The sequence below is a fragment of the Monodon monoceros genome, unplaced genomic scaffold (assembly GCF_005190385.1).
Source record: "Monodon monoceros isolate NGI ecotype Baffin Bay Population unplaced genomic scaffold, NGI_Narwhal_1 Super_Scaffold_16, whole genome shotgun sequence".
NCBI classification, from domain to species: Eukaryota; Metazoa; Chordata; class Mammalia; order Artiodactyla; family Monodontidae; genus Monodon; species Monodon monoceros.
Window position 1 is genome coordinate 61,252,743 of NW_021703772.1, and position 12,150 is coordinate 61,264,892.

The 12,150-nt window shown below is 33.9% G+C and overlaps 1 protein-coding gene across 3 annotated transcripts in view; it reads left to right on the top strand.

The window, feature by feature from the left end:
- Window positions 1–12,150, top strand: part of TLK1 (tousled like kinase 1) — a 193,640-nt gene that overhangs the window by 157,222 nt on the left and 24,268 nt on the right. For all 3 annotated transcript variants that reach the window (XM_029226101.1, XM_029226100.1, XM_029226102.1), the window contains one exon: window positions 4,063–4,129. In XM_029226101.1, coding sequence (XP_029081934.1) covers window positions 4,063–4,129 — 67 coding nt within the window. The remainder of the gene's footprint in view (window positions 1–4,062; window positions 4,130–12,150) is intronic.

Below are 12,150 nucleotides of genomic sequence, written 5' to 3' on the forward strand. Positions count from 1 at the left end.
CAGTTCAGTGGCATTTGGTGCGTTCACAGTGTTATGCAACCACAACCTCCCTTTAGTTTCAAAACACTTTATTCACCCAGAACACCTAATGTGCATTAATTAATCACTCCCCATGCCTCCCTCCCTACATCCTCCTGGTAACAAATAATCTGCTTTCTCTATGTTTGTTTCCTCTGTGTCTGTTTGCCTCTTCTGGATACTTCATTAAAAAGAATCATACAGTATGTGTCTATCCTTATGGCAGTACCACACTCTTTTGATGAATATAACTTTTTTTTTTTTTTTCCGGCATGCGGGCTGCTCCGGACGCGCAGGCTCAGCGGCCATGGCTCATGGGCCTAGCCGTTCCGCGGCATGTGTGATCTTCCCAGACCGGGGCACGAACCCCTGTCCCCTGCATCGGCAGGCGGACTCTCAACCATTGTGCCACCAGGGAAGCCCTGATGAATATAACTTTGTTTTAATTTTTGAAATAGGAAGTGTAAGTCCTCTAACTTTTTCTTTTTCAATATTGTTTTGTCTGTTTGAGGACCCTTGCATTTCCATATGAATTTAAGAATCAGCTTTCCCATTTTAGTAAAATGGGTGATGTGTATTTTGATCAGGATTACATTGGGTCTGTGGATCACTTTGGGGAGGATTGCCCTCTTAACAATAGTAGGTCTTCTAATTCATGAACACAGAAGTCCTTTCATTTAATTAGTATGCTTTCATTTCTTTAGCAATATTTTGTAGTTTTTAGTGTGCAGGTCACTTCCTGAGTTAAATTTATTCCTACGTATTTTATTCTTTTGGATTCTATTATAAATTGAATTGTATTCTTAATATCTTTTTTAGATTGTTCAATTGCTGGTGTATACAAACACATCTGATTTTTTTTTTTATAATTTTATTTATTTATTTATTGGGCTGGGTTGGGTCTTCATTGCTGCGCGCAGGCTTTCTCTAGTTGCGGCGAGCGGAGGGTACTCTCTGTTTCAGTGCGCAGGCTTCTCATTGTGGTGGCTTCTTTTGTTGCGGAGTATGGGCTCTAGGCATGTGGGCTTCAGTAGTTGTGGCACGCGGGCTCAGTAGTTGTGGCTTGGGGGCTCTAGAGCACAGGCTCAGTAGTTGTGGCGAACGGGCTTAGTTGCTCTGCAGCATGCGGGATCTTCCCAGACCAGAGATGGAACCTGTGTCCCCTGCATTGGCAGGTGGATTCTTAACCACTGCACCACCAGGGAAGTCCCTAGGTTATTTTTAGATATCCATGATCGCAAAATGGTAAGAGTCACTGCCCAAGAAAGTCAATAGTATTTAATATTTAATTTAATAGTATTTAGACAGTACTTAAATAGACAGTATTTAATACTGTCTATGAAATCTGCTTATTGATGCTTTAAAACCAAGCAGAGAGAAATTAACATATATATACATTTTTTTCTTTGCTGTTTATTTGAAGTTTTATAGTAGTAATAATCAAAATGCAGTAAGGAAATAGCAAAGTTCTTCTGCTGCTGCTGCTGCTGAAAGTTACCGTTAACCTTTAGTGAGAATTGTATGTTTCATATTAGGATTAGACCTATAAAATAATGCTCTGAGGTCAAAGCTTTTGAACTCAATGAAGTATTTGTGTGCATTTGCTTTAGCTATAGGGATGTGGACTATTTATATTTGAACCACAGTACAAACATATTAACAACTGGAACTAGTAAATAACAAATATGCATTACATTATATACTACAAGATTAACCAAACAGTATTCAACAAACTAAGTTATCATGGAGTTAATTGACATTGATTTATTATTAACTCAGAAGAAAAGTAGCTATTGAAAACTACTACCAACTCAAGACAACAAAATATCTTCCCTCCAAATTGCAGAAATTCCCAGCCATCTGTGTGTGTAGTAGCTGTACAGTTTTGCATGGTAGCCAAACTTCTTAGTAGAATACAGTATCAAAAATTTTAGGAAACTAAATTAGTCATATGAATTTTAATTTATGAATACTAAATTTAGCTATACTTTAACTCAGTAAAAACCAAAGTATAGAATTGTATTTTATTCCTGTATAGAAACAAACAGAATATTTACATATTTTTAAAAAATTAGTTCTGAGCCCATCCTATGTTCTACCAGTGGGCCTAAAACCATATTTTAAGAATAGGAAGTTATGATATTCTTATACAGGTGATTTCCATTGGTGGCATATATGCCAATCCAGAAGCTATTTGCCAAAATTCCTATGGCTTTACTTTACTGGGCTAGTTGAGATATTATCAATTTTAGTTTCCAAACCTCATTTTTAAAAAAAATCACCTTACCCCCTTCTTCTTTCATTCCATCTGCATGAATGTTTCACATTCACAATGCAACATTTAGTTCTCTGAATTTATGCAGCCGCTGCAACTATACAGCTATATTCAGTATAATAAAATCCAGTGATTGTGTTAACCTAAGACTGGGTAGAGAGATTTAATTTTAAGTGTTTACTTCTTCACTCTTAAGATATTTCTAATGGAATGCTAACTGAATTTCTTGGAGGTTTTTTATTGTTTCATTTGAATACCCTTTCTTGAGAATTAGTAAATTTAATTAGCATCTAGCTAAAGGGAAATAGCGTTTATACTGAATGTTGCTGAGGGACCTGCACCAAGCGTAAATAAGTCATACCTGGGTTAGGAGCTTAACCAAATACACCCAGAACACATAAGTAAACAAACAAGGGCTTGAATGTGATAGATAAAAGCAATTTTTTCAATATTGGTGTATGAAATGGAAGTTGTTTTGTTGTTGAGTGGTTTTTTTTTCTCTTCCTTTCACTTTAATGATACAGAATCATTTTTTCTTAGGAAATGTTATAATATGTATATGTCTTGTTATGGTTCTACATACATTAAACTACAGTTGAACCCTGAACAACATGAGGGTTGGGGCTCCACCCCTCCCACAGTTGAAAATTGAGCGCATAACTTTACAGCTGGCCTCTGTGTCTGCAGTTCCGCATCCACAGATTCAGCCAGCTACAGATCATGTAGTACTGTAATATGTATTTATTTTTAAAAATCTTAGTATAAGTGGACCTGCATGGTTCAAACCCTTGTTGTTCAAGGGTTAGCTGCAATTATTTTTCAAATTTATATAGGAATATTTGAAATTAATAATAAAACAACCATAAAGTACTTTCAAGTCTTATGTCTGTTTATATTTATTAATAATTGGATGGTTTGACTATAGTTTTAGCATCCCTATATCTCAGTTATTCACTAGCACATGGAAGCAGAGAAGGGAAAAATGTCTTAGTTTCTTTCTTTCTTTTTTTAAACCAGCGCCCAAATTGGACTGATTCCCTTTGTAGTGATTTCCCAGTACTCTTAAGGTGAAATGAAATTCTTTGCTTGGCCTAAAAGTCCATACAGAAGCTGCCCCCCTGCTTTACGTCTTTTGCTGACAGCATCTTTGACTATGTTCTGATACTTGCATTTTTTCCTCTCCTCATATATCAACCTGTTTCCATCTTAGTGTCTTTGTACTTGCTTTAGCCTATGTCTAGAACATACTCCCCTAGGTCCTTTTTGATATTTAGATCAAGATTACCTCCCTAAAACTCAGCGCAAGTTAGTGTAATACAGTCATTATCACACCACCCTTTCTAATTTTCTTGATAACACTTACTGTTATTTGGGATTATTTTGTTTCTGGACTAAATTGTTTCTCTTTTGCTTTCTTACCCCCACTATGGAGTGTAAGCTCAAACCAGAGTGTAAGGAGAAACTGTCCTTTTCATTGTATCCTTAAGATCTAAATTCTAGAATATCACTTGATTCGTGGCACTCATTAAATAGTTGTTGAATTTATGAATCAGTCAATTGTTCCATCTGTAAGTATTAGATGTATTCTGAAGAATACCTTCAATAAGATGTATTCTGAGGAATGCTTTTTGGCTTATGTATTTTGGGCTGAAAGTTGTCAACATTTTAGTATTTCCATTTGATTAGTTTTATCTTATTTTTTGTTGGTTGTTAATAAGAAATAATAAGTGTTAATCTTAATATCTAGAATTACAATTCCGTTTTGACAGGTTGACTTTGGCAGAATATCATGAACAGGAAGAAATTTTCAAACTTAGACTAGGACATCTCAAAAAGGTATGTGAAGCATATGTTGGATTTTTAGTTTACCAGAGGTTGTGGAAAGTTGTGTTATAAGTTTCGTATTGAAGAAGTCAAAACTTAAGAGAGAAAGCACTTAAATTAAAAACTTTGGACCAAAAAAGAGGGGCATTAAAGTTGCATTTTTATGTTGAATATATTAAAATAACATTCCTTTACCTTGTGGCAACTTACAGACATTTGAGATGCTGATGATACTATGTCCCTGTAATGGAGGAATGATTCCTGGCCAGACCTCCAGGTTCTTACAATTACTCTGTTAGATGTTATCTTTTTGTTAAAAAATGCTTCATATTTAAGATGAAATGTAAGATTCCATATTGTTTGTGTCCATTTCATAATAAATTGAAATAAGTATAAATTAATAACAAACATGTTTCTTTGGCTTAACTTTGAAGGTATTGAATGCTCAATTAAATGTTTCAATTAAAATATGTACATTGGCAAATTTAGAAGAACCTGATCATCAGTAATAATATGAAGTGATATAATTTAGAAAAACATTGTTATATGTTATTAGTAAATTTTTATAATGTGTAGCTTTGTACTTATTTGTAAACTCTGAAATTGTAATCAGTTCATTGTTTTTTAGTTCAAACCACTTAAAGAAATAATAGAGTAGATTTTCCCCCTCAAAATGAAGTTACCGACAGATATAAAATTCTTTGCCTTTGATCCAATTTTTTAATTCTGCTTTCTGCTTGTCACATTACTTACGTTTCTTTAATAGGCTGAATAATAGGTAAACCTGAGTTAGTGAACTAATTGAAGATAGTGTCTATGAAGTCATCTCCCTGGGGTAGGGTAAGGTAGGTCAGAGAAGCCCATTCTTGCAGCAGCTACCATCTCACTATAGATGTTTTTGTTTTTGGAATGTTATCACCATGCTTTAGATCCCTGCCATTTAACTACAGGGAAAAGAAAAAAATTATATTTTGTGTACATATGTATGTGTGTATATGTATATACAGATATATATATGTGTGTAATTTGTGTTAGTGTTCTTTACTATGTCATATCTGTCTGTTCCCCTGCTCAGAAAAGTTTCAACCTAAACTACTTGAACAGTAAATTCTAAAATGATTTATTCTGCTCTGTTTTGTTTTTGTATTCTATTGTAATTATTGACATTTCTCTTGCTCTTTGGTGTAAGTAGGCAACTTCAGTCTGTTTTGTATCCGATGGAGTTGTAATGGGACTACGGAAGGGAAGAGAGGATTTTGTAGTTCATAATTAGTACAAGTATTTGTCTGCCCACTTAAGCTATTTTGATAATAAATTCATAGAGACCTGTGTTTGATGTCCCATATAAAGATTTATCAATTATTTTCTAACCAGGCTGTCATGATAATGGGATACTAAAGAATATAATTAACTGGAGGGTTATTGTTTTCACATATAATAGTAAATTTCAAGTTACTCTTTCTAATGATGAGATTTTACATGTTTTATTTTATGAAAACTTATTATAAAATCTGAAATTGTAAAGCAGTTAAATTAGGAATCAGCTATTTGTATTACAAAAACACTTAAAAGGATTCAGAGGAGGGTTTGTTTTTATTTTTGGTTGGTGGATGGTTTGTTGATTTTAAAGCTTTCCTGGTACATTGAAAATATTTCATTTCTCTGAAACACTTCTATTTTGTAAGTGAGGTACATATACTTAAATGTCTAGATATTACATAAACAGTTGTAAGCTGTTGTAGATTACTACACCTTTTCTTCTAACCTCCATATTATCTTCTTTCCCAGTGTTTGACTTCTCCATTTTTTGTATTTACTCATTCTTTCTAATAATTGTCCCCTCCATAATCTTTTTCCTATTTTATTTTTTTTCAGCTTTTATCAAATTTACTGAGCAGTTTTAGATTTCTAACTTTTTCTTCTTAACCAATTTACAACATTACTTTTCTTTGATCTCCATCATGGAATATTTTGGGAGAGTGGATGAAATAATGCTGAAATATACTATCATGTCTTGAATTCTCACATTTTCTTCTAAAAGACTATTTTGGGTGAGGAGAATGAATGCATTATGAAGAAAGTGGCTAGTAGTACACGCAGAGAACAAAATTGAGTAAGTAGTGTCACCTTAGAGCACAAATAAATAGCAGTTGTCTGCTTACCACTGGGTATTAATTTTTGAGTCATACAATTTAAAAATAATAATCATTCAGTTACATGTGTTAAAAATAAGTTATTTGGCATTCTAAAGCACAGTTGGAAAGTAGGGCATTAAAAATAGGTCATTTTGTTTTCTAAAACACAGGTAGATTGGACACTTTTAACACATAGAGAGCAAGCTTGAGTTAAAAGAAAAGATGTTATCACCTGTATCTTAAGCCAACATGAACTATGCCCTGACATGTAACTATATAGCTTCTGCCATAGGCTGGATCTGATCTGTATTTGGTGTTCATGTAACCTGCATAGGAATTAATCATGTGACCTACATCAGCTTAGGGTTTAGATATGAAGCCCAGCATACTCCTGCATTAGCAAAGGTGACTCTTAGTCTCCCTTTAATAAAAACTCTTGAAGTTAAATGGAATTATTAGATTAAATTTGTTGACACCAAAGGAAAAAATGTCCATCATTGACAAAACCCATACCATTTGGACATAGGAGACTAGAAGGCCTATCTACTTTTTCTTGAGATAAATAATTTATGATGTGCGTTGTGTTTCATAAAGATAATCATAATAATTGAATAGAGAAGCTGAAATATGAGAAAGTATATTTACCATTGAATAAATCATAAAATTCAGTTCATATTCTATACTATTCTGTAGGGTTAGAAACATAATAAATCCAAATCCAATGAATCTGTTAGTGTGATAGAGTAACAAATGAGAGTTGAGCAGTAAGTCCATGGCTAAAATAAATACATATTTCTGGTAACCACCAAATAGTAAATGTAAACTTACTTAAGAGCTTATTTTCTTTTGAAATTAGGAAAGTTATTATGCAGCATCATCTTTTTTTAATATAGCAAGGATTATTTAATATTTATTGTTTTAGTTATTAATCAGTTTGTGAAATAATTGCTCACTCATTCACCAAAATTCACTTTATTTCCACACTGCCTAAATCAGGCATGATTCAAATTCCCATTTCAGGAGAATTACATAATATTACATTTTATTCACTTTGAAGTTTTAACCATTCTAAAGTGAACATTAATGTTAAATTTGAATGCCAAGATCTTCTCTGTTTTGTCTAAATTAATACAGCTAGTAACTGGCAAAGTGAAACTTGAACCTTTTCTCACTGCTATTTCTTTCTTTTTTTCTCCTATTTCAGTGGCAGTACCCTTACGCTTTATTCCTACAGTTCTCTAGTTGTAGATAAATAGCAAGTTGATCCTTTTGTATTCAGAAGAATTAATTCACTTGTAGCTTTCTCTGCATGTTTCTTAGAGTAGTGTGAATGTTTGCTCTTTTTTTTTTTCCCCAGAAACATGCTGTTTCATTTCCATTGCAGATAAAGGAGAGCAGTTAAGTTTTCCACACACACATACTTCTTTCTTTCTCTTATATATTACTTTCCTTGGGTATCCTGTTAGTGACTGTTCTATCAACTAGAATATTTCTTTATTATTAGCTGCTTCATTGTTTTTCATTCTGAGTTTATTTTTAAAGGTCAACAGGGAAAGCACTTTTTCTTGGTTAAAATGTGTGAATACACTCTAGTATAATTTTACCTTTTATAGAGCTAAAGATTTAATTGAATAGAACAGAAAAGAACTATATATTAAAGTATATGGAGACTGTACAAATTATTCCTAAAACTTATTAAAAAATAACTTTTTTGCTACTAGTAATTATGCACAAACTTCCTTAATTATCTCTCATTAAAAGCTTGTAGTTGCAATGGGAATAATTTCCTGTCTTCAAAAAGCTGTTCCTTTGAGGCAGAGCAACTAAATCCCATTTAAAATCCCATTGCGCCTGTGCCACATGTGGAGTCTCTGGATTTAAGGAAACTAATAAACCACATACCAGTTAGCTTTTATGGTTGATCCTGTTTTGATACCAGTCTTTGATACATTCTAGTTATGGGAAAGTCATTTATCTTTGTGATTTGAGGAGTTCTGCTAGGTCGTTGTTTGTATAGTTCAGATCTTTATTCTGGAATTGAAGAAAGCTACGTGGGTGTGCTTTCCAAGAATTGTTACTAAACTAACACAAACAACTTCTTAAAAAATCCCTGAAAAACCATTTTCCTTGTAATAGATTATCTCCGTAGTCATATTATCATTTAAAAGATACAAGTTACCAATCATAATATGCCAAAATAAAGAGGAAGTAAGAATTTTGAAAGTTATTGGGACCAATAACTATGTCATGCCACCGCTATTATTCAAGTTTGTAATGTGAACAACATGTGGAGGTGTTGCTCCTTATTTTCTAGTCTTCGGATTTTTTTGTCTTCTGGATTTTAAATATTTGATTAGTTGGAGAGAATGCATATAGAAGATTTGACATCTCAATATGGAATATTAGATAGTATTGTAGGGATTGGCTTTAATGTATGCGTTTTGGGGTGTGTGTGTGTGTGAGAGAGAGAGAGAAGCCCTGAATATAAGTGTCAGAAATTTTTATTGGAAAAACATAACCAACTTGTAATTGAAACAGGATTAGTCAAGAACCATCAGCACCAACACAAGTGTATCTTTGCAGACCGAAGGAATCAGCTAAACAATTACAGTCATCTCAATCTCTACTAAAACAAAAATCGCATCCAACATGCCACCTGACACCATTTCTTTCTCTCTCTCTCCTTTGCTCCTTGCGATGTGGCATTCATCTCTCCTTGTGCCTCCGTTCTGAAGAGATAACAGTATAGCAACAACTCTGCCACTGAAATCCTGTTCTCTGACCGATTTTGGCACCTGCAAAGAGAAACAACCAGTAACAGGCAGCCGCAGCATCAGTATTAATCTTCCATGATGAAATCTTTACAGGTCAAGAACAAGCACACAGCTCTTTTCTCACTCCTTCACAGTGGACCATGCAACTAGTTGAAATGGAAGACAGTGGATTGTCTGCAAGCCTTTTGAACAGTGGAGGATACAGGGCATTGGTTTTAGGTGAATTAACCCCCAAATATTCTTGAAGTTTGATATCTCCTTTGGTCTTTCTTTCTAGAATACCACTGTCATCTGATTTTTCAAATCCTTAGTATGACCACAAAGAATAAGTTTGCATATGTGGCATCTCGTCACTTTAGTTTCGAATAAAAGTATGAAAATAATTAATGCTAGAGGGCTTAATCTCTAAAACTGTGTGTGCACCTTTATATTCAAGAAATTTTTCTCTCAGAGCCAACCACATTGTACATTATGTTTCTCTAGAACATAACACAAGATGCTACTTGTGTAGGAAGTAGTTTTCAGTGGAAATCTAGTGAAAATGCATTATACTAGAAAAAGTCACCATTAAGCCCATGAAGAATATTATGAGGTTCCTGACTTCTTGGCATGTGTGGGCAAGAAAAGTGCCAAGAAGAGTGTTGGAATTCTAAACTTGACATTTTGTGCTTAGTACTGCTTCCATTTAAAAATGAGTACCATCTATGAAAGCTGCCTGTGCTGAGAGAACATGGAACTAGCTGTAGATAGGAGAGCTCCCAGTGTATACTCTACTTCCTACTCTCATTGTAAACCTACAAACATATTCCTGGCTTTTTCCCCACCATTTATAATTATACATCTTTACTCGGTAGTAGATGATTGTTCACTTACCAAAGTGAAAATTTAGCTGTAAAATGTGTTTTACTTCTGTAGTGTTTGATATTAATCCAGTTGTTATATAGGCAATGGAATTTTTTTAATTTTGGAAAGAATCTTAGAAGTCAAGTTAACCATTGGTTAGAGCAGGGTTTAATTTATTCAGGTTTGTAAGTTCAGTGTAGAGATCACTGTTTCACAAAAAAGAGAGAACAATTGCTTGGCCACTGGCCAAGAACTGTAACTCCATGCCGTTTATATGCATATGTACAGAGAGAGTCTAGAAGGTTAGGTTCTTCTCATTATTGTGTAGAAAGTTAAATCTTTTCATACTTAAAAAAAATATGGAATCCACCAAAGTCCTGAAAAAAGGTTAAAAGGAGGCAGAAAGCTGGAGGAAAGTATAGTAGTAAGGCATTGTACCTGTATGTGCTAAGGCTTGGTGTCAGCACCTTGGCTAGTGTTTTTAGCATCAAGGAATTTCATCCCCCGAATACAGTACCTGTGATTTCTTTTTCAGGAAGTGTACTAAATATTTAAAGTTTGCCAGAGAGTTGAACTGTTACATATATTTGCTGCTGAGAAGGTAGGGTTGGGTTTGTTTAAACAGAATGGGGGAACTGACAGAATTAAAACCGGTCCATTTTAACACTTACTCCCATTTAAGGGTTTTGATGTATATATTTATGCATTTGAAGAGAGATTAACGACCCCCCACCCCCCAAAGAAGGAAATGAAGTGCAGAGAGAGGAAAACATTAAGGTTCTAAAGTAATTAAGTCAGTTAAACACACCTGAGGTATGTTTGATGCAGTATGCTCCCCTCAGTAATATCCAGCTCAGTGATTGAGGATGGGCATGGAGGGAGCATATATATATAGGTAGGAAAGAAAACCTCCCTAGGAATTTCATAATATTTGTCCCTTCTCCTCCTCCTACCCTAGTCCTCAATCTATACAACCATACTCAAGCAAAAATAGGATTATGGGCAGTAGTTTCAAAACCCATCTCTATACATTGAACGTGTTTTTTTTGTTGGTTCATATTTCCAATGGCTCATGTCTCTCATATCCATATTTAAGATATATTAAAGAATATAATGGAGAAAAATTTGAGGACATTTAATAAGGATAAATTTGAAGTAAATCGGTAAAAATTTTCTTAATTCTTTTTTTCTGCACTGCTCTTTCTGTTAGCCTTTAATAGTGCCTTTTGTTAATTTCACATTTCACTCTCCTGGTGATAAACTTTTAGAATGACATTATAAATATTTAATGAAATTAAAACTTAATTTGAGGACCTGGAGATACTAACTTTTGAGGGATTCGTATTGTTCATACTACTAAATGAATTTGGTGTTAAACTTGTTGAAACCTCATCCTGAACTAGTTTTCCCAGATGGACTAATGCTGTTATGGTGCTGTTGAATATATTATTGTAAGTGATAAGCTTTTCTCTGCTTTCACCATCTTCATAATATACCACACAGAATTCTTCTGCCAACCCTCATGGATTATAGGCAAGCTGAGAACGATATATCAGAAAATACTTTCTGTCTTATCTTGGCTTTATAGAAAGGCTGCTCTTCGAAATTGAGGGTTTTTTTGTGGGGCTGACATGTAACATACATTAAAGATTTGCTAAAGAAGTTTAAACTAGGATGTTTAATTTTTTCAGGAAATCCATTAGTTTTACATGTGAAAATGCATTTTATAACTCTTTAAGCTTTATAGTTTAATGCCTACACACCCCCACTTAAAAAACAAAATTGCCATTAAAGGAAGTGCTCAGAAATACCCCAGATCTGCCTAGCAGTTTTAATCTGACATTTTACAGAGATTCTACTGTTTCTGTAACGTAATTTTAGCTTAGAATGTTAAGCCAAGAGGATACTAAGTTGCCAGAAAGGACTTTGATTACAAATAGAAAGCATTTCTATGCTAAATATCTGGTGAGGGACAAACTGGTTTTACCTTCCATATAAATTTTTAAAAGTTAAAAATTTTAGAAGGTGGTATGTTTTGCAGGTTACTTAAATGATGAGGCAATATTGAGATCTGTTGTATACTTGTCTAACCTGGGTATTTTAATATATTTAAGTAATTCAGAATATTAGATCTTATTTTAAAATACTGTTAAAATAGCTGTAGTGTGTACTGTTAAGGTCCATTGCTATATCTTTTTGTTTAAATGGAAAAGAGCCATGTCCTTTTATTGTATGTGATTACCAAACCTACCTCTCTCTTTAATGGGATCTTTTCTTACTC